The sequence below is a fragment of the Siniperca chuatsi genome, linkage group LG4, assembly GCF_020085105.1.
Source record: "Siniperca chuatsi isolate FFG_IHB_CAS linkage group LG4, ASM2008510v1, whole genome shotgun sequence".
NCBI lineage: Eukaryota > Metazoa > Chordata > Actinopteri > Centrarchiformes > Sinipercidae > Siniperca > Siniperca chuatsi.
The window spans coordinates 5,779,180-5,802,152 of NC_058045.1; the positions used below are offsets into that span (position 1 = coordinate 5,779,180).

At 39.6% G+C, this 22,973-nt stretch overlaps 1 protein-coding gene across 14 annotated transcripts in view; it reads right to left on the bottom strand.

Annotated features, from left to right (window-relative positions):
- Nucleotides 1–1,956: 1,956 nt before the first annotated feature.
- Nucleotides 1,957–22,973, bottom strand: part of si:ch211-272n13.3 (ankyrin repeat domain-containing protein 26) — a 29,220-nt gene continuing 8,203 nt past the window's right edge. For 3 of the 14 annotated variants that reach the window (XM_044193294.1, XM_044193290.1, XM_044193303.1), the window contains 33 exons: nt 22,641–22,818; nt 20,881–20,942; nt 20,697–20,796; nt 20,323–20,427; nt 19,785–19,852; nt 19,630–19,699; nt 19,476–19,520; nt 18,611–18,868; nt 18,400–18,501; nt 18,244–18,314; nt 16,574–17,545; nt 15,111–15,286; nt 14,506–14,739; nt 13,829–13,859; nt 13,595–13,736; nt 12,951–13,164; nt 12,584–12,767; nt 12,147–12,293; nt 11,391–11,853; nt 10,349–10,854; nt 10,053–10,205; nt 9,569–9,744; nt 9,360–9,453; nt 9,167–9,193; nt 8,377–8,454; nt 7,566–7,700; nt 7,326–7,438; nt 6,530–6,677; nt 6,094–6,384; nt 5,585–5,820; nt 5,163–5,406; nt 2,926–2,971; nt 1,957–2,801 (listed from right to left, as the gene is read on the bottom strand). In XM_044193294.1, coding sequence (XP_044049229.1) covers nt 2,671–2,801; nt 2,926–2,971; nt 5,163–5,406; nt 5,585–5,820; nt 6,094–6,384; nt 6,530–6,677; nt 7,326–7,438; nt 7,566–7,700; nt 8,377–8,454; nt 9,167–9,193; nt 9,360–9,453; nt 9,569–9,744; nt 10,053–10,205; nt 10,349–10,854; nt 11,391–11,853; nt 12,147–12,293; nt 12,584–12,767; nt 12,951–13,164; nt 13,595–13,736; nt 13,829–13,859; nt 14,506–14,739; nt 15,111–15,286; nt 16,574–17,545; nt 18,244–18,314; nt 18,400–18,501; nt 18,611–18,868; nt 19,476–19,520; nt 19,630–19,699; nt 19,785–19,852; nt 20,323–20,427; nt 20,697–20,796; nt 20,881–20,942; nt 22,641–22,818 — 6,000 coding nt within the window. In that variant the 3' untranslated portion in view covers nt 1,957–2,670. Of the gene's footprint in view, nt 2,802–2,925; nt 2,972–4,664; nt 4,723–5,162; nt 5,407–5,584; nt 5,821–6,093; nt 6,385–6,529; nt 6,678–7,325; nt 7,439–7,565; nt 7,701–8,376; nt 8,455–9,166; nt 9,194–9,359; nt 9,454–9,568; nt 9,745–10,052; nt 10,206–10,348; nt 10,855–11,390; nt 11,854–12,146; nt 12,294–12,583; nt 12,768–12,950; nt 13,165–13,594; nt 13,737–13,828; nt 13,860–14,505; nt 14,740–15,110; nt 15,287–16,573; nt 17,546–18,243; nt 18,315–18,399; nt 18,502–18,610; nt 18,869–19,475; nt 19,521–19,629; nt 19,700–19,784; nt 19,853–20,322; nt 20,428–20,696; nt 20,797–20,880; nt 20,943–22,640; nt 22,819–22,973 lie in introns of all 14 variants that reach the window. The other 11 variants (XR_006377698.1, XM_044193295.1, XM_044193299.1 and 8 more) reach the window with 11 other exon arrangements.

A 22,973-nucleotide genomic window follows, 5' to 3' on the forward strand; every position in this document is an offset into this window, starting at 1 on the left:
CATAAAGTATAAATTACCAGTTAAATTAATAAATAAAGAGACCCTTTTGGTTTCTGGTCAAAATGTTCAAAGAACAGCAAAATGTTTGACTTTTCTTATATTGTTATCTTGTGTCATGCTTTCATTTGAGTTTGAGAGATGCATTTGCACATTCGTATCATTGTAGCAAGATTTATAAATAAAATGGCCTGTTCAGTCGACAACCTCATCATGCGTCGGAGGCTTGAGGTTGAACGCCGACACCTTGTTTTTTCTCAACAGTTGTTGGACTGGCAGTCGGAGATAACAAGGCTGGGCATCACAGACGGAGAATGACCCAGTGAGGAGAGGTTTGTTTTAAGCCTGAGTTGCTTTTCAAAAACAACCCTTTCAACACTTTTTATTCAGAATCTGTCTATTTGTATTCTCGCCTGCCTCCAAAGCTTTATGACAATGGTTGTAACCTCCTCAATCAAAACAAGGTTTATGTGTAGTGTATGAAGTGCTGTCTATTGAAAAAAAGGGGAAATAATAACACCTAATAGTCAGTCTGTCAGATGTGCCCATCTGCTGTAAAGGAAACAAAAATAAATGTAACCAGATTTGAATATCTAACATTTGAGGCTGACGCAGGGAGGACGGATCAAAGGAAAGAGAGACACAGCAGAGGGGAGGGGGGGCAATCATAAACACATTGTCTCATTTTAATAAGTGAGGGGAATGGTTTCTAAACCAGCGCACACCATCAAGTTTCATGTGTTTGGGAGTGCGAGAGGAGGGGGGGTGGGTACAGTAAAAACATATTTAATGAGGGTTGGGTTAAAAATGGCTGTGCATGAAATATTGATGGCAAGCTGCATTTTTATCTTGTATATAAGATACCTGGAATCTAAGCAAGTTATGCACACAATAACTGCAAAATAAGGAGTGATTCGAGCATACGAGGACAGTACTACGACTAATACTATTCCTCATCTGTCTACAGCTCAACTGAATTTAATAAGCAAATTCTGAAGAGAAGTGTAATTTTCTGCTTGCTTATACAGTTCATCACCTGTTTATAACTATTCAGTTAGATGCTCGGCAACTATTAGAGGTTTTAAAAACTTAACTTAAAAACCTTTTATTACGGTAAATGGAAAGAGGGGCTGGGTGTACTGTGAATGTATTCATATTTTAGTAAATGTAATATTTGTATAATAAGTAATCATTAAATCTGCATGTTACAACATTTGAGTCTGTAATGTAGCAGAGGCACACCAGTCTTTGTTGTTATGATGCTCTGGGGCAGGCAAGGATCACTATGGAAATAAATTACATTAGCTTTTAGTATTTCTATCAAATGTCATGCTTCAATTTTATGCACGTTTGTTTTTACATGCTATTTAAAGTTTATTTTATTTCCTTTAATATTTTTTGTTTTAGCAAGCCCATATCCCATGATGGATTTAATCTGTTTTTTTTCCCCCCTTTCTTTTCTTCTTGTTTTGTCGATATTTGGACAAGTGTGTGTTAGCTTATGTTGTTCAGGACTGATTAAAATCAAATTCACATCGGTCACATTTACAGCAACATTTTACACAACCAAGCAACAGAGGTTGCCAGCTGTTCATAAATTCAAAGTTAACCTAGTTATAAAGTAGCAGTTAGATGTTTACTAAATTCAGGCATCACTTAATACAAAATGGGTTACACCCTATTTTATACAGCCTGTGGCTGCACCACATAAACTAGTTCTTACACAGAGATTAGTTGTTAATAAATATTTACACCCTGTAACTGCCAGTTGTAACTGTTGCATAGTAACTAACTGCACCAAGTGACAAAGCAAACGTTACTCTATGCATTTCCCGCTCACTCTAAACTGTGTGAATACTACTAACTCTGACACACATTACTTCATGTATGCATATATAAATAAAACAAAGTCATACCTACAATTAGGTAATCCTAATATATCTCAATGTCTCACTCAAGTTCAGTTTTTTTTTTAGTTTTATTTATAACTTTAGAGTCTTCTGTAATGTACAGGCATCATAAATGTTTTCCTATATATATATATTCTGTTACAGTATGTATGAATACTAAACAAAATGACAGTTGTACAATGAAGTCACCCTGTTTCAATAGCCAGAGAGTATTCCAGCTCGTCTTATTCAAGTATATCATGTTCATAAAAAAAATAAATAAAATAATCATAGACACACTCAACACAATGAGTCTACTAAAGTAAGACCAAGACAGATATTGCACCATTTGATGGCACATACCAAATGTAATATCTTGGCAAAATTATTAATGATGCGTACATCAAATTTAGCAACACCAATATTCACAAAACAAAATCCAAACCACAATTCTGTATTTATATATTGTGCTAATAGAAACAAAACAGTTACAGATTGAACAGAATGAGTCAGAAGGAACAAATACTTTTGAGGTTCTCTCTAACCGTACCCTTCATTAATGCAACATATATAATATGACTCATGCCCTTTGCTCCTGAGAGGTTAAGTGCAATGTACATTATGTTTGCTTTCTTTCATAAAAGAAGGTAGAGTAAATACGTACAAAGTCTTGGTGTTATATGACTGGGCAGTGGCTTTGGCCTTATTGTTAGTGCAGTCAGTATTTAAAACTGTTTTAATGGCTGAAATACAACGTTTGACTGCGAGCAGCTGTGATATGTGTTCAGATCATATTGTTTTTCTTTAGTACTTCCAAGTACTGCTGCGTTGCCCTGCTGACGGGGTCCAGCTCCCCCCTCGAGGCAGAGCCCACCGGTGACATACGGGCTGAAGCAACGTCCAGCTCTGCTGTGGCTGAGGACCAGAGAGACCACCGTTAGCATCATTGAGTCAGATACTGCTACCATCGAATGATTTAATTAAAGACTTCATAAGACCGCTACGATTTGTGCCATGTTTCCAGTGTCAGTGCACTTACCATTGTTTAATTCCTTTGATATGCTTCTCTCCAACTCACTCTGCATCTGGAAAAAAAAAAAAGGGAGAGTTGTAGTTACATTTGAGTTTTAATGTTTTGGTGGCAAATATCAGTTAACAAACAACAACAAAAACAAAAATAAATAAATAAATACAGGGATGATATCTCACCACCAAACACAATACTATGGTACGTGGCAACACATATTAATGACAAATACTTGAATAGTGGAAAAAACACTGCAAGAAAATCAGGACTATTGAACATGACTTGACTATGTGAAACACAGCAGGACATGCCAAGCATGCAAGCTCTGCTTTAGTGTAGAGTTTCTGCAGGCTATTTGATGTTGCCTTTTAAACCTTACTGCCAGTGGTAAAGCTGAGTCAATATGGTCACTGATATCAGATTTCTCCCGAAATTATGCAAATCGTCATTTAAATGATTAATAAAATTGTTCTTGGTGAATATCTGAATGAATCTTAATTTGAAGAAAACTGTTCTAGATAACTAACATATAAAGCCATAAAAATGTCTGCTGTCAAGGAAAATGGTATTACTCTGCTAATTGTAATTATTGCAGAATTACAATTACACATACATTATATACATATATGCATGTGTAGTATACACACAAATATAGAGACATGGAATATTCTGGATGGTACAGCTACTTATTATAACTTACTCATTACATAGTTTCTTTTTTATTAGTATAAATGAACACAAACCGTTAAAATTAATTTAAAGATCCTGTTTAGCTTTACTTTAGCTTCATTCATCTGTTTTAAGTGCTAAAATGAAAAGTGAGATCGGTCCATTCAGTAGTTAAATGGAGCTTTTTCCCAAACAAGATTTCTCTTTACATTGTCTTTGTCATAGGTATAAGGTAAGGCCACAAAGGAAGGCCATAAACCAAAATATATACAACTTACATCCGTAATGGTTGTACGATTAAATAAACTTCAAATCAAATTTGTACATGAGTGTAGGGCATACTAAATACAACTGGTGGTGTTTAACTTCACTCCTAAAATCAGCTTTAGAATAGAATCTTAAAATAGGCCACATCATCTCTACCAGCCAACTTCAGAGCATGGAGAAAGTCAACTCAAAGCAGAGAATCAAAGAGGGTTTGAGATTTCAGCTGGTATAGTCAGTTAGGTAACTAACCACACAATGCAAAACCCAGGGTTCCTGCAAATTTCACCAGTGAAATTCTATGTTATTCTTGAATTTTTAATTGACATTTTTGCAAGCTCAACTTATTTTTGTAGTTTCTGCCATTAACCTTTAAGTTATGATAACATTTGTTATGTCGGTTTTGACAGTCTGTTATTTCAGTTATAATACCAACTGTGTGGACCTCTTAAATATGTAATTCCTGAAAGATGAACCATAAAAAAGCTCTGCAATGAAGTGGATAACTGCAATAGAAATGTAAAATACAGTTGTAACCTTCACTTTCATTTACAATTCAAGATAACTGATTTGATAACAGGGTTACAATTTTCATTTCATACTTCACTATTGGAGTATTGGAAATGCTCAACAAATATATACATTTTCTGTAACTCTGCTGGTACGGAAAATGTATTCTACATTCTATCTGGAGAATTTTCACTGTGCGAACCCTAAACATCGTGGTTTGCATGTGAACGGAGCCATAAATGTAGGTCCACCAGCAGGGCAAAGGGAACAGCAGCCAATCAGACACTGAGCTAAACACATCTACACACCTGGTTATGAGTCTGGTTGAAGAGAGGAGAGATGAGAGACAGACTTTTGAGCTAGAAGCTAAAAGAGTGAGAAATAGAAGACAGGTTAGAAGTAAAGTCCCACTACCACAAAGGCTCGAGATGGAGTGAAGAAGAAACAATGTGCAAGAGGAAGAAAATAAAATTTAAAAAAACTGGGAGAAGAAGTAACTTGGTGTTCTTGTGGAGGGAAGACAGTTGTTAGGAGAATTTAGAAAGCCATCATATCTATAACTGTCGTTCTTGTTTCCACAATCTGAAATATCTGACGTGTAATGAAGTTATGACGACGTAACAACAACCTGTGTATAAAAAGCAACATCTTTGAACAAAACACCACCAGTTACACAATAACAACGCTGACAACCATGATGACACTATGGAAATGAAAATGGCCCAAAGTAAATAAACTTGTCTACATAAAGAATATTCCTCTGTAATCTCGAGTGAACGAGTGAGTCAGTTAATGACTGTACAGACCTTTGCTAGGTAGTCCTCCACCCTGCTGTTCTGTCCCTCAGTCACAGGGCTGAGGAGAGAGAGTCCCAGGCCTAGGCTCCTGTTCAGGGGCCCCAGTGTTGCCCCATAGTTTGCTGGTGAACCCAAAGAGCCCACGTCCAGCGAGGGCCCTCCAAAGCTACCATTTGCGATGCTGCTGGTGATCAGAGACCTGCTGCGCTCGTTGAGCAACTTGGAATTGGCTTCTGCGAGCCGACTGTTGGCCCTGTGGCGAAAACATAGCAAAGGTTAGTCATTGATACAATACAAGTTTGTCACGATCAGCACTGTCTATGTCTGATTACACCATAGAAATCGGGTATTAAAAGCTTGATCAGAGTTTCCCCTTTAGAAAACCTCACTGAAAACCTGGCACTAAACTGCGAAGAACAAGCTGGTCTCACCTCTCTAGTTTGGCAGCCAGGGACTTGCGGAGGCGCAGCTCCTCTGTGTAGAGTTGGCGGTATCGCTCTAGCTCTGTGCGTGTGGAGTCTCTTTGGTTGAGGCTGTCCTGCTGGGTGGTGCGGGCCCGGCCCAGTTCCCCCTCCATCTCCCGGATCTTCTGCTCCAGCTGGGAGCGTAGGTTGGCCTCATTGGCAGCTTTAATCTGATCCAATGCTTCTTGGGATGCTGCCTGGGACTGGGAGACAAACAGACACAACCATATGTTTTTAATGCACATGTACATAGCTACCAAAGCAACTATGTACTTATATACACACCAATTAATTTATTCTGTAAATTATTATCTCATCTCTTATTATGATTTTAGTCTGTCTTATTATTTAAGTTTCTTTAATATTTCTGTTTCCGTTGTGCACTGAAAGGTGCTGTGTAATCAAAGATTAGCTCAGTAATGCGTGTTCAGGTTCGTACATATTAACTAATAAAATTCACCCAACAGAATTTTTACCTGCAGGAAGACGTTGACCTGCTCTAGTTTCTGTTGTATCTCCTGACGGGCCCTCTCCTCTGCGTCACGGCGGTACTCCTCCACCTGGCTCTGCTCCATCTGAGAGGCTTCCATTCGGCGTCTCAGGTTCAGCACCTCCTCCTCCAACTGCCTCTTACTCCTCTCCAACTGGTCATTACTGCGGCTCAGGCTCTTCAGGGAGGCTAGCTGATCCTTAAGTTCCCCATTCACCTTCTCTAGCTGGCTGCGACGGGACGCTTCCTTCTCCAGCTGCACCTGCAGATCGTCCACCTGGTAATAAGAAAGGCAGAGGTATAACACTACATCTAAGGGACTCAAGGGGTCGCTAAAGACAAAGTTTCAAACTCTGCTACTAGTAGTAGTATATGGTTTGGGGGTTTATACCAAAATCACAGTATGTATCAGACAGACAAACCTTTTCTTTCATTCGTCCAAAGGCACCCTCGGCCTGGCTGTGTCTGCCTAGGTCCATCCGCAGACTGCTCATAGGAGAGCCAAATTCAGCTCCGCCTGTGTCCTGATCCCGCAATTTCTTCTTTGCAGTCTTTAATAAAGTACGCAACCTTAAACACATATGCACAAATACTTGAAGTAAACAAATAAATAAATGCAATTTTCACACACAAAGTGAAAATCTAATATGAACCTGTCCTCTGAAGACCCGCTAACAACTGAACATTGAGTAATGACCTAATAAACATGGCTTGCTCAGAGACTATATATATCAGCTTGACTAATGATATGCAAAGTTAACCCATTATTCCAAACACTGTTATTATTCATATACTGCACAAAGTTGCGACCAGTTTTGACTACATTTAACTACTTTGTACTTGTAAATGTGACAAGTTTGGATTCAAAACATATCAATACAACACGCAAACAACCTCTTACTAAAGGCAAACTCAAAATGGATGTTAATCCTCAAAAGAATAAGGTACCTCAAAGAATAAGAAATAGAAAACCAGTCACAATAACGTGGGCACACAAAAACACTAGACAAACACAAGGACTACAAGGACTACACATTAATAGCAGCTGAGCTAACAAAATTGCAAAAATTACACCCTTACACCAGATACACACATTGGTGCACCACAAGCCACATAAGCCAGGTAAGACTGCGCTCTACTGGATCCTAGTTGTGTCTAAATAGTAGGAGGAAGTACTGCCATAGGTGAGGAGGGTGCAAGGAGGACGTTAGGAGTCACCTGTACATTTCTTTTTGAAGCTCTGTGTTTCTCTTCATCTCTTGATCAAGCCGGGTGTCTACAGCCTTCTTCTGCTCTGCTATTTTCTTGGCTTTCTTCTTTTCTATTTCCATCTGGAACACAGGCAACAGGCTGATAACTCTTGAGATCCAAACCATGGTATATGATCATCAGGAGGGATGGCTACTTAATTCATCATACATAACATTAGCCTGCACATGAATGCATCACTATGATCACCTGGGTGCTCAGTTCTCCTTTTTCCTTTTCAAGCTCTGCCAGGCGCAGTCCTAACTTAGAGCGACTCTTCAGCTCCTCCTCCCACAAGGCCTGAGAGTCCTGGGCTGTGTGAGACAGCATGCTTTGCTTCTGTACCTAAGAAAGAGAAAGCCGGAGGCAAGAAATTACCACACATAAAGAAGTGAATATTCATAAAAATACAATGATACAATGATCACATCTTACCTGTGAGAAACTCTCTAATGTGCTCTAAAATGTGGCATATTTCTCATTTGTTTAACCTGATATATGCTTTTGTTAGAACTGGATTTCAGTTCTAGAGAAAATATGTTGTTATTGTGTTTATGACTGAATGTAAGAATTTAAGAGAAAGTCTGCAAAGATTAAAACGTGCACTTGGTTCTTATTTTTTAAGAGAAACTATTTGCTTCAATAGTTTAGTTTTGGCTTACTTATTGATATTGTTGTACACCGCACTGCTTCAAGAAACATTCAGAATAAAAATAATTTGTTCAAAGCTTCCCTTTTTTCAAATAGGGCTACGTTTCTGTTTTATGTATGAATTCAAAATTACATGTTAAAAAGGTTTGGTTCTTTAGGTAATAATTACAAGGGGAAATTTTATATTTTATATATATTTCCTTAGCTGGCTACTCTTCTCATTGTTTGGCTACTCAGAAATTTAGGAAGTCCCTGCTCAGACTGATCTCAGGTGAATTACATACACAAAGACTAGAAAAGAAAATGAGAGTAAGAAATGGAAATCTAAGCTGAAGGTTTTCTTTGTGAAGAAACAAAATATGCCACCAACCTCTCTACTGAGTTGGTCTTCCAAAGTCATCTTACTGCTTTGGAGGTTTGTAACCAAGTCCTCCAAATGTCCTCTGACCTACAGAAATAAGAGAAGCATTGTAAGAATGATTTAAAACGGGTGTTTTTGTTTGTGTTGCTGCTGTTTTATTTTTTGGTTGTCATTTTAGAAAGCTGAGAGGACACTTTAGACTAAAGGAAGTAACATGCATCATGCAGCTTGAGACAAAAAGGAGTGAAAGACCCCACATACCAAGATCAGGCTTAAAGGTACAGTGTGTAGGATTTAGTGGCATCTAGCATTGAAAGTGCAACCATTTGCAACCATTTGCAACCATTTGAATACCGCTCGCATCACCCTCCCCTTTCAAGCGTGTAGGAGAAACTACGTGAACGGCCCGATCTAGAGCCAGTGTTTGGTTTGGTTAGGTAATGAAAACACGATTGTTATTTTCAGGTGATTCTACACTAATGAAAACATACTTATAAATATTATATTATATATTATATTAGATTCAATTTCTGCTAATAGCTCCTCCTAAATGTTACACACTGGACCTTTAAGGGAGAAAACACATTTTGACAGAAAAACCCAAACCGACACAAAGCTATTACTTCCTGTGTATGTTCGGATTTCTGATCTAGCTGCTTGTGCAAAAAGCCCACAAAGCCCAAGTGCATTTAATTTCATAAATATGTACGATTTTATGATTTTTGTCAATTTCTATTACTTTTGAGAAAACAGAGGTAAACCCACACAGAGAAACTAAGCCTACATCCACAATACCAACCCCTCCTCCAGGTGAGCAGTCAGATAGCTGGAAAAAGATTTGATACCTTTATGACTTCATAATGTATGTCAGCTATTTGGTAACAAGAGATTTCTCCAAGTAGAGTTACTGTCATAAAAAAGTAGATACGGCATCACCGAGATCCTGTGTAAAATGTGTGTGCAGGTAATAGGATTAGGTTTGCAGCACTCACCATGGCAGCTTCCTGAGCCCCTTTCTGAAGTGCATCAATTTTGTTGGACTGTTGCTTTGCAGCAGCTTCCAGCCTGGCGTTGTCTATCTCCAGCCTAATGTGACATACAGTATATGAATGTCTGTGATGCAGAGTGTCAGTGTAATATCGAAACATATCTAGGTTCATGGCTGAAAATGCTTTTAACATATGTTAGTGAATGTACATACCTTTGCACAGCTTCCTCCAGCTGTTTGATGGTGGTATCAGAAGCTGCTGAGGCAGACAGTGCCACCTGGAGTTTCTGAGCAGCAGTGATGAGTTCCTTTTCCCTGTCATCCAGGCTGCTCTTTAGACTGTTAATACGTCTCTCAGCCTGCACATACTGGTCTTCGCTTTCCTCCAGCTACATGACAAAGACAAAGCATCCACCTCATCAGCAATGTTAACAGTGGTCTTAATTAACTGTCAGTTCAATGAATATACAGGGTGAAAGTTATTGCTGCTTATGACCAACTGCTCTATTACATAAGATACTATACTAAAATTAAACAAAATACTAAAATACTAAATAACCAACCTAAAACGGCAACAATGAGCCATCCAAATTTCAGTACAGCTTACAGTGTTTGCCTTCATAATCATTAACATAGCTAGTATCAGAGAGGTGGTAAGAATATGCGGCCACAAGGTGACACTGTTCCCTGCCGTTACCTTTCCTTTGAGCCTGTCCAAGTCTTTAAAGAGCCGAGCTTTCTCCTCCTCCAGGTCATTGCGATAGCGTGTGTTGACCTCCAGAGAAGCTTCACTCATTGACAGCTTCTTGAGTGAGTCAGCTAGCTCCTGCTGCAGCTGCCTTAGACTAGTCTGTGCTCAGACAGAATCCAAAGAAAGCAGGGTTTGGTTAGATATAAAGGGAGATCCTTAACTGGCATGTGGCAAAAAGGCTATAAGTGGGTCTAGAGGAAGTGGTTATGTAATCCTCTTACCCTGCAGAGTCCTCATCTTACCTCTCTTTCGTTCTTCTCTTCCTCTAACTTGTAGATCTGATCTCGGAGATCAGCAGCCTTACTGGCGAGATCCTTATTTCTCTCCTCCACTAGTTGTACTCTTTCTTCGCAGTCAGAGCGCAGCTTGGACAGAATGTCACTGAAGCGCTCTTGGGCATCTGTCACAGCACGCTCCTTTGCAACACCTTTGTTTTGGGCCTCCTCTAGCTGTTGCCGTAGTAACATGCCCTCACTCTGGGCTTGGGCTAATCGCTCCTGTGTGGCCTCTTGGCGTGCTCCGGAACGGCTGACCAGCTCCCTCTCGGCCTGCAGAGTAGTTTCTAGCTCCTTGACACGTACAGCTGCCTGGTCCTTCTCCCGCTGTAGGACCTCCAGCAGTAGGCCTTTCTCCGTCAGCTGCAGTGTGACCCGGTGAACTTCATTCTCCATGCTGTTTGCCCGAGCCTCTGCCTTCGCCAGCTTCTGGGACAGGCTGCTGACTGCCTCATGTTGACTGGCTGCTTCACCTGTAGAAATAAATACATTAGGAGTTACAAACCAGCTCTCAGTTAAGCACAATTGCAGGACAAAAAGATGCACATAAGAAAAAGCTCCTTATACAAATCAATATAAGCCACAGCAGCCTGTGTAGACCACAGCGGGAGGTGGAACTGGCCCAGACAGAGCAACTCGTCCAACAGCCACTCAGTGTCACGGTAAAGAGTGATACTGGTTCTGTGTAGTTACACCCCAAATAGTTTTGTTTTAAACAAAGGAAAACATATGTCAACAGAGGTCTTTTCACTTGATCTTCCCTTAAATGGATATGCATAATGGAAATAATTGCATTTATGAATTACACATAAAGTGCACTTTAGATAACAAACTGCTCTTCCAAGCTGGTGTGCCTGTTTGATAAATAACTTTCATGTCTCTAAGCATGTGTCTGAAACAAAACACAAAACACTTGCCTGGTCGGGCATGGGTGAGCAAGTGTTTTACAAAATTTGAGTTATTACAATTTTGCGCTTGGAGCTTACCATCCATTACTACCACTACTAACCTGTGAGTCTGTCTTTAAGACGCTGGTGTTCCTCTTTCTCCCGGAGCAGAGCTCTCTCTGTGTCCGTGTGAGCTGCCAGGCAAAGCTCTGCCTCCTTTACGGCTCCAGCCAGGCGGGCACGAGTGGACTCGACCTCTGCCTCCAGTGTATCACGAGTCTGCCGCTCATTTTCCAGGCGGGTTGTTGTTATAGCTAACTCAGACTTCAGGGTGGTCACCTGGTTATTGCAGTTGAAGACAGTTTGGGTCAGGGCTTCACTGTTGAGTTTAAGATCTCGCCGAGCATCTTCTAGCTGTTCCTTGAGGGCCTCGTTCTCCTCCAAAAGGTGGCTTTCTTTGAGACTGCTGTTGGCCTGCGAACGCTCGAGGTCTGTTCTCAGGATGGTCAGCTGCTCCTGTAAGGTAGCGGTCTGCTGGAGCAACTCCCTCTCCCTGTCACTGGCCTCAGTGAGCTGAGACAAGGCCTATGAACAGGAAAAAAACATGTTAAGATTGCCTCGAATCGACAGGTTTACAGATTGGATTTCAAAATGTATTATTTATTCCCAAAATGTTATGTATACTAATAAATATCCTCTATTAGCAACACCATACTTTACCACTCTTACTTACTTTACAATTCCTAACATTTTCAAAACCATTTTCAGCCACTTATAAAGGAACACAAAATCAATGGGTGTGAACTGCTAGAATAACATCTAAACCATAAACCAAACTAATAGTTCTACAATGATGGATACCACTCTGTAAGGATTACCTCATTGCTTTTACTTAGGTTTCTTTTGTTCTCGTCCTCTATCTCTTGTTGCTTACGGAGATGGCTATTGAGCAGATTCTCCTGCAGCGTCCGAGCACTGCGCTCCTGAGCCAGCAGTCTCTGGGTCTCACTGTGGTCCTCTTCAAGCTGGGTGGTTAACATACAACCCACTAATGCAGCAATCATATGTACACCAAACAACAACTGGACAAGCTAGCTACTGATGAAATACTCAAAAAGCACCTTATCACATCACTCTAAATTCCAAATAAATGCTGTATAATGAGTATTACTTACTGTACAAAATACATACAGTATAAAACAATAAAGTTGATTTAATATTAAAACAGTTATATTGATAGTTATTAATACAACATTAGCCAACATCAATACAACACATTTGGAAAGAAAAACAAATTAAGTTTAAGATGGTGTACCTGTTTCATGTTGTTGACCACTGTTCTCATCTCCAGCTCCAGATTCCTGAGCGTAAGCTCCACCTTCTGTCTCTCCTGAACTTCTAACTGTTGATGCTCCTCCGTCCTCCTCAGCTTATCTCTGGTGGTGTCGTACATCATGGTGGCGTTGCGGCGATTTTCCTGCTCCTGTTTTAGCTGAAATCTATACCAAGTGTCAGACAGAAATTTCAAGTTAACAAATCAAAATACAAAATAAAAAAGATACATAAAATAGCTCATCACATAAGATATGATGCACAGAAATATGAGAAGAGAGACCATATAAAGAAATGGCTATAGAGTACTCTAGTCCCTTTAGCTTTCAAGAAAAGGAAGTAGTTCTCACTTGAGATTTGTTACTTCAGTCTGCAATTCCAGCTGGTTGCGCTCCAAGCCAGACTTGACATCTTTAACTTCCTCCAGAGAGCTCTTCAGCTCCGTCCTCTCCATTTCCAGCTGGCTCACCTTGTCTGCCAGGTACCCATGGCGACTCCTTGCCTTTTGGATGGAGCGCTCATATTCATGGAAAATGTTCTGCAGCTTCACCATGCTTCTCGAGTCTGTGAGATATAATATGGCAGAGTCTGTAAGGGAGTATTCCAGGTCTCACCACTTAATGAGCATATACCAGATCTTGAAGGTGGATTATGTACACAAATTTTGTAAATTAAATGAACAAACTGATTAAGCTACAAAGTCCTAAAAAGCAGAACTAATCACTTCTTAAAACTTTTATCTTGTGGCTTTTTCTTAACTGATAGTATTTGTTGTAACTATTAAAATTATTTTATCTTGTTTTCTATCTATCTATCTATCTATCTATCTATCTATCTATCTATCTATCTATCTATCTATCTATCTATCTATTCATGTTTTTTATTGTAAAGCACTTTGTAACTTTGTTTTTGAAAGGTGCTATATAAATAAAGTTATTATTATTATTATTATTATTATTATATAAATTAGCAATTGAACCAGTTGTATCAGTACCCAAAGTGGCTGAGTCTAGATTCTGAATGAGGAGGGATGCATGACGATAGCCTGAAGTGGGAGAGTCGATGTCATCTGTGGCTGTGTCCGATGACTGAGTGAGTTCATCAAAGTCTTCTGCCATCTCCACTTCCTCAGGGTTCTGAATATGGAAAAAAAATGCAGTCTTAATATTATTCAGTTTCTCATTCTGTATTGTGGACTCAAACTTTACCAACAGAATTTGCGTTTTACCTCGTTTTTCTGCTGTCCGCTGGATGACAACCTGAGCCCAACAAACACAGGGAAGAATAACAGGGTTATTTGAAAAACTGATGTGCATGTTCTCAATGCAGCTCTCAAAGGAGAGCAGCGCTGAAGAGTTGTTGGAAGTGTAATGGTATAATGCAGTATACTATTCCAGCTTAGGAAAATCAGTGGTTAGTCATGCAACTATGTAGAGAGGAAAATAATTAAAATCAAGAAAAATTGCATCCTAAACATCACCCACCACCAATATTGTAAAGGTTTGTTTAAACTGAACGCAAAACGAGTGTGTGTTTCTTCGTCACAACAACCAATGCACAAACATTCTTATAACTTACCAAAAACTCCAGAAGTTGCTCTTATGTTCCTCCTGTCTCTCTACCTTTTTGTCTTTTCTTTGTATGTTTATTAAGTCGGTTCTACAGGTTTCGGATAAGCATTAATTTTTGGTTCAATTTGATAAATTTTTCACTTGCACCGAGATCTTCATTTGCTCTCCCTAGAGCGAATCTGTGACTGTTCACATCCTCTCGCTCCTTTCCACTGACTTTGTACGCAATCGTACTGCCTGTATAATTCACTTTGCGTTCAGTCTGAACACACCTTACGGGTAAAGTGACAGAAAGGTGAAATTGATACAAAAAAGTGGCATACTGCATATATACCTTCCTTCATCGTCCGACACGTCACTTAAAGTGCTATCGTCAAACACAGAGAGAAGATCTCCATTAACATGGGTGTTGGTCTGAGGGGCTCTACTGCGCCGGGCCCCTCTGACCAGCTCCAGCTGTAAGGTCTCCTCTACAGCTTGCCCCTCCTGTTTGCTGCTATTGTAGGTCTGCTGGAGTGGGAGATGCAATTGCACTGGTGCCCCGTTGGTGCTATGGAGAGCAATACACCTGATAGTCAATGAGTTGTGGCATCTACACTTCGGGGCTCCTGGAGGTATTGCTAAAAAAGACCTCATTAAATGGAATTAATAAAAGAGTTTAGACTGGGCTGCTTTCTGAATGTGTCATTGAAAAATAAATTTAGCTAAAGAGCATTTATCAAAAAGAGCGTTATAAAATGATTTATAGGACGACTACACACACACACACACACACACACACATAAAAGCTAAAATAAAATATTTTCTTGTAGATAATATCTGACTTCTACATTTGTTGGATTGTACATGTGTTGTTCTGAAATTGTAAGAGCAAAAGTTAATATTTGCTAATGATAACTATCAGGGCCTAAACATGTACAAAAGCAAAATAATGCATACCTCTTGGTGGCCACAGGCTGCTGTTCCTGGTGAATTGCTCCAGCTTGACTTGACAGGCATCCTAACATGGTCTCAGGTTTCTCAGTATCCACTTCTTCCAATGCCGTTCCACCAGAATCCCAGGAAGTACTGGATTTTTGCACCTGAATTGCAGTCTTTGTCGTCTCTTTGCCAACCTGAAAAGACAAGGGTAAATATTTGATAACTGCACGTGGGAGAGTATTCCTAACTGAAACAGGTTGGGGCCAGCCTTTTAAGATGTGTTTTGGAGCAGGGCCTTGTACACTTTCTCATACATGATTTAGTGTCACCCCTCCCTTTGGAGACCTAACACCTTAATGTGGTTACGCTATTTGACATGGTATTTTCAGTTAATTACAAAGATGCACGATTCCATGCATTGCAATGCTTGCTGTGGCATTCTCAATACCTGAACTGGGAAAAATCTCATCAATTTTGGATGTTCTGATATTAATGGTAAACATCCAAAAACAAGAGACAGTGGTCTAGTAGCGATCTTCCCAAATCTAAACTAGAATCTAAAGACAGTAGAGTTTAAAGGATTTTTACCAATCCACATGAGCTCAACACTACAGTATTACTCTCTCTAGCAGTTTATACTGTGTTATTTACATCGCCATCTCACTGACTGTTACAGACATTAGTTGTTGTTCTCTCAGTGAATTAAACTGTTAAATTGTGTAGCAAAGACATTTTATATTTCTTTCTATGCTTTCTTTCCACAGAGACATCCAAACACACAAAAGGCTGGCCAAAAAATAAATCCATTCATCCCATGGAGATCAGTCTTCTTAACAATACCTGCATGTATAAAGACGAACTTAAGCACAGCATGCATTAAAAGACAAAAAAAATCCGGTAATTGCCATATCATCACAACAGCACTTCTTTTTAGGGCAAAGAAGGCTATTATTTGAACAATCTTCACACCACATCACCTCGAAAGAGAGAGTTTATACAACAGAACCTATTGAACGTAAAGGTACATGCAAAGTCCATGCATGATGAAGGACAAGTCACTACAAAAGGACACACAAGACTGAACTTTGTTTAGTTTTGGAGTATAATCAAGAATGCCAAACAACCAATATGTTTTTTAACCGCAAGTCAGTACTAAAGGCTTCTTGAATGCAGTGCAAATGACCTTCAATAAATGGTAGTTCAATTCTACATGTCTTTAAGGTAAATGAAAAAAACACAAAAATGTAAGGAAAAACATGCAAGATCAACTCTTCTAGTTAAAATCAAACCTAAAGAAAATAAATATTAAAACGTGGAAAATGAACATTTAACAGAAAGAAATAAGATGAGGTCATGACGTATGGCCAGTATGGGCCCTTTGACACAGCTTATTAAAAAGAAATGAAATGAAGGTCATGGATGAAATGAAGAGAAAGAGAGGCAATCTAAGAACGGATTATGGGAGGGGCGGCCATCTCTACCTCTTTCTGGAGTTGGACCTTTTCTTTCTCCAAATCCAAGAAGACAACCTTCAGCATCCCTACCTCAAGTTTAAACCTTTCCATGTCCTCTTCCAGCTCTTCATCAGAAACACCTGGGATCGATGCTGAACGTTTGCTTAGTGAGGGGGGGTGAGACTTGGTGAATTCCTCAGGTTCATCTACTGAACTCGCATTGTTCTCCTCAGCTTCGTCTAGATTAGCAGTGTTGTCCTTCCAGATAAGACCCAGATGTGGTTTCTGGTATGGCCCAAGTTTGGCCTCATCTTTTAAGAATGTGCTACCGTCAACATCAGACACGGGTATGGTATGATCATGAGTAAAAGCTGTGGTAACATGATCTATGCTGCTGTCTCTCTGTGTTACGGTGAGTTGTGGTGAAGGAGACCTGCACTCCTCCAGAATATCATCAGTGAGTAGATCTGGCTCTAGACACTTTCTGCTCTCACCAGCTGGGGGCTCACAGACCTGCATCCTGTCCTCACATACGGACTTGTCAGTTGATTCTGTCACAGAGTCTTCCAGTCCAGACTCCCTCTGCTCAGGAATGGAGAGAAGGACAGTACTCCTCGCTCTGGCCGTGGGGCGCACAATGATTTCGCCTTCGTCTTCATCACTTGACTCTTCTTCTGCAGAAGTAGATTCGGCCATGGCCTGTTCTTCTTCAGTGATGTCTTCTGCAGGACATCTTGATTTAAGCAGTTCTCCAAATTTCTCTTTTAATTCTCCAGCAACATTCTTGAAGGAGGATTTTACCTCCCTTTTCTCCACCTCTACCCAGAGCTTCTCATAACGTTTCTCCCATGGGACGTCATCACCCGCGTCACCTCTTTCTTCAGGATTGTGTTGATCTCTAAAGTTATTATCTTTTTGTCCACTGTCAGAGCCCACATGGCCAGATGGGCATGGATTATTTAGATCTAACTCACATGTATCTACTGCATCATCTTTCTCCTTTGATGGCATGGGTGGACAAGGAAAAACACAAAACAGACAAGACAGAAATGCAAAAACCAAGTTTGGAGTAGAATACACAATATTCAAATAAATATAGAGGTATTTCAACATTGCATTCTCATACCCCTTCTTTTAATGTTAGCAAATCACATTTTACTTATAGAAAAGACTCAAAAATGTATTTTCACAAGAATGTTATTTGGGATAAGTTACAACTTCCTTGGCACTTATTTGTTACAATTTGAAACAGAACCTGTGATTTCTGGCACAGTAAAGATTTATTTTGTCTAAACAAACTGTCAAAGTGAGTACAACAGATGCAACTGTCAGGCGTCTAGAATTTGTAGCTGCTTCCAGCAATGGCAAATGCACACATAAATATGTTTTACCCAGTTTTTATGACAAATGGACCAACCTAGTTACTCACAGCGAGCTAACAATTTTCACATTTGTTTCACTTGACAGGGGTCATAGAGTTTCCCCAAAGCCTTAACAAGCAATGCCGCAAAGTAGGTCATAGGATTAAATTTGGATAGCTTGTTTTTAACATAACACTACACAATATGCACCTATTTACCAATAGATATGACTTGATGATGTATTTTAATTTCCGTGACTGGGAAAGAATCCGTGATGATGTTGTATCTGGGACAAAAATAAGTAAGTAGAGATGGTATATTCTGGATATTTCTCACCTTTTGTTGCTGCTTGTCAGACTCTACATTACTTTTACTATCCCTTCCCAACGATGAGAGCTCAGGGGAACCTATGGAGACAGAGAGTCTTTATTCAGAGCACAGGGCAAGTGCACACAAATACTGTATCTGTCAGCAAAAAACAGTGAGCCCTACCGGGTCTAACCACTGCCTGAAGCTCAGCTATGTTTTGCAGCTGATTATCAGTCTTGGCTGTATTGTAAGAAGTTGTCAAATTCTCTGGTTCCCAATCTGATTCTGAATGAGAGCAAGTCAGGAAAAAAAAGTTGTATATGTAATGTCTAATAATTTCAAAGCTATATACATATGTTAAAAAAAGATCACGGAAGGGCTTAATATGGCTTACCTTCTTCACTCTCTGGTTTCTGAAGCCCCATCTTCCTTGCTCGAGGCTGGGGATGGGGCACGGGTTGAGGGGTGGTGCTGGGCAGTCTCTTGTTAGAGTTGATGCTCCTCGGAGGTGTCAGGGGTGCAACGTCTTCATCCTGCTCTTTGACAGATGGATTGGAGCATTCTAGGAACTCCGCAAGTCCAGGGGAGGCCATTCTACGGCCAGGCAGGGTTCTCTTACTGGTAGTACTGGCCGAGTCCCAGTCTGATGCATCTGTGTCATTAACATAAGACGCTGTAGGTCAATGCACAAAATATGACATTGATGTTGCTGAGGGTAGGAGATCAGTTTACACTAGGATAACAACTACACCTGCATGCCATGCATGACAATGTAAAAGATCTGGGATTAGCTGTTATGCTATTGCACTCTATCAAACTGAGGTCTCAAAGGAGGAAGTACAGCTACCAGTGCATAAAGTTCACCTTATCTAATCCGCAGTTTATGTTTACTGACCTGCTTTTTGAGCTTCAAAAAGTGTGATGACAGAAACATACAAAGGGTAGTAAAGTCAGTGTTGCATGCAGATAGACTACTTTAATCAAACGCTTAAGAAAGGACAGTGGCTCCTACGTATTTGAAAGTGAAGCTTTCATAACATGGATATCGGGTGCTACTCTGTAGATATCAGACAATTTACCAGCAGTGACCCTGAAAAGGATGCATGTATATTGGGTTTAGGGGCAGGCTGAGGCATTAGATGATCATCAACAACTGCTTTGTGATCACATAAACAAATGATTTGAATTTTCAAAATTAAAGAGGAGCAGACCAAATTAGACAAAAAAATTGGAGCGGAGAACTCATTATTTCATCTTACCTTCAAGATCATCAACATCACCCAAACCAAACTCCTCCATTAAGTCTGTCAAAGAGAAACAAAGCACCACATTAAATACAAACGGTTCTTCTTCAAATAAATTCTTACATTTTAGACCAACAGGAAACACGCCACTCCAGATTATTCTATTTACCTGTCTTTCGGTCTTTATCTCCTTCAAGTTTGCTCAAAACACTAAGTGGCTCCCATTTTGCCTTCTCAGTCTGGTAGAAAGGAAAAACATTGCTATTTGATTTCAACAGATCACAATTTATTTTACCTTCTATGGCATTTAGTTGCTGAACCTACCTCTTTCTGTATAGTATCATCTTTATCAACATGTTTGCTTCCATTATCACCATTGTTGTTGTTTTCAACTGCAAGAGACAAAACATGTCTGTCATGTCAACACAATTAACTGAAACGTCTTCTGTTAAAAACAAAACAACATTCTTATGAAGCTGGATGAGTTTGTCAGAACATTGCCAGAACATTGTAAAAAGCATTCCCATGCAAATGAGCTCATGGTTAGTTAGCATCAGACATGGTTAGGCATCAGACAAGCATTTAGATTCCCCATTCTGGTTTTATTTGGACACAAGGACAGCATCGGCCAAGAATGCTGATAAGTACTGTACTCACTTAATAATATTATTTGAGCTAAAACCTGCTGAAACCAAGCAAGCTAAGAATAACCTGTGGCCCTTTAAATGGAGCTCAAGGGTAGCAGGCAGGATGGAGTAGTGTATGCTGCATGCATTCCTTTATGGTGATCATGAGGTGAAGGTCAGGCTTCTGGTATGGTTAACATGCTGTTTCTCAGACCTATGAGTCAAGACATTCATACCCTCTCCCTGGCTGCCTCTTGGGCTGCCTACACTCCTCCGAGGCTCTAGCACTGCCATCCTATTGCCTCCTTCTCCTCTTAAAAAAGAGGGAATATAAAACAAGTCTACAAAAGAAATGTAACATATTGTTGGAAAAGTAAGTGTTGATTGATGGAAATTACATTGCTTTGCACATTCTACACCATATTTAGACCGAAAACAAAAAGCTTGAACCATTACTCAGACAACATTAATGCATGCATTAATATACTAAAGCACAGTTTTCTATGATTATGATTAAATAAGGTCACACAGTTTCTGCAGCATGAAATGGTGCCAGAAATGATTTGATTGCTTTGAAATAACAAAAAAGGAATAAATAAAATAGACCTACTTTCTTTAATCTCTTCTTCAACAGTGGACATCTCTTCTTGATCCTGAGTATGCAAGCTTTGTTTCTCTTCATGCGGCATATTGGGGTTTTCAGAGAGGGACTGAAAGAGAAAAATCTATCTGTGAGAATCTGTACAGCAAACATCTGATCCTACAAGGTATTCCAAAATGTGTCTTTACTGTACCGCAGAGTCCCATGAATCCTGCTCTTCATCTCCCTTCTCTAGACCCAGCTCAGACAGGAAATCTATTTCAACAGATGTAGATTAATTACACTGACTGAAAAGTCAGTCAAGTAACTGAAAAGCAATGGATGTCTTGGATAGGAGCAGCAGAGGCAGAAAACTCTCTGGGTCTCTCACAATTTGATTTGATTTCAAGTCATGGTGCTATGATTCAATTCAATACAGTTCTTGATGCAGTGATGTTGCTAGGTATGCGTCCTGCATCTCTGACGCGTTAAAATCCTAAAGGCCGCAGTAAACTCACTGTTGACGCGTCGTATTTTTCCCCCGATAATGCTACATTGTGAACAACAAATCCATGTTGTAATCATAGAAATAAACTAAAGAAACCTCGCTGCCAAAAAAAACTATTTCTTACCGTCTGCGCATATACTGTATCTCTCCAGTACCAAACAGGAAGCAGCAAATCAGGTAGTTACTTTTGTAATGACCGAAAAAACTCCTCATGATAGACGGTGCATTAACATTGTTGAGTCGGTGTTTAATTCGGTATGTATCTGATCCACCAACCAGCATGTAGTTTTAATCTTCATTTTGGAAACGTTCGCTTCGCATTCCCACGGTTGTCTCCCACTAAAATAGCGCAGCTAAACAACGGAGGCTGGTAGCGAGTTGAGGCGACAAAATCCAAAATGTGAAGTACAGAAAAACAGTTTATCTTTATGGATTATATTGATGCCAAATTGACAAGAAGACTGTCATCATAGGACAACTTTCTTGTGTTTCTAGAGTTATGTGTTTTTTGCGTACACAAGGAATTGTTAATATGTCATATTTCTTAAATGGGGTTTGGCGTAATATTTTCCCCGGAGTGCGCAGGGAGCTTCAGTTTAATTCAAACTGCTATTACTTTATGTAGACTATATTTTTAATGTTTTGTCACCACTACAGAAACACTAGGTAACTACTAATGATAAGGTTGTCTGAAGTTGACTGCGGTTAGTTATTTGTTTGATTAATGGTTTACAGTCTAATAATGTGTGTTTGGATTGATTACTGACGGTGGCTGATCAGGCTAATTATCAGCTAATTGTACTTGGTTTCTAACGGCAGTATGTAGTAAATGGTTGCCCTTTGTGTGCGTGTTTTTAAACTACCATCCTAATTTAACAAGACGTGCTTGATAGTGTTATGACTCCTGATGAAACTTGAAAGCTCAGCATTCTCGTTGCCCTTTAGCTTCTCTTTTTAACATTTATTCACTCAGAAAAAGCTAATATTTCTCTGTATAATATTATCTCTTTCTGTCAGTGCTGTGTTCTGCTGTGTGTCTGCAGTGTTTTTACAGACTTTATTTGTTTAATTTTCAGATACATTTTCAAAATACATAATAACCATAATTCTAACTGTATAACATCAAACACGAGTTTAACACTACAATTCCTTGAGAATGTCTTCATACAGTGGAAGAAAATTACCAGTGTTTTTGACCGCATCAAGGAGCAAAGTGTCTTGCTGGTTAACATCTTATTAATCAGGTTGAGTCACAAACTCGTTATCTTGTTAATCTGCCCACAATTTGTTCAAGGTGGCCACAGTAACTAAGGGTGGGACTGTGCTGTTGTTGGACAAGACTGCCTATAGATATCATACTTTGAGGTTGTAGTATTGCGAATTTTGGTGGCTCAACATTTCTGTGATGCACATGCAGTTGTTCATAACATGTTTAGAACATTTATTATAAAGTATTTGCTTTTTACCTCTTTTCTTATCTTTAGAGATTTCTGTCTCAGGAACAGGTGAAGTGGCGTCAAGGGACTCTCCACTCTCTTCAGGTTGATCATTTTCATCTGAGAAGTCTCCTTCCTCGTCTTCCTCCTCCTCATCTCTCTCCTCCTCTTCATCATTATCATCCTCCTCCTCAGTGGAAACTTCTTTCTGTGTAAGGAAAAAAAAAAAGAAATGTTTATTCATAATCATGCACTAAAACCTATTTCTACCAGTGCATTGTGTCCACAAGACATCTCTAAAGAATGGAAAAGTACTAAGTAAACTGGGAACAAGCATATGAAAAAATGAAAGGTGATGAAAGG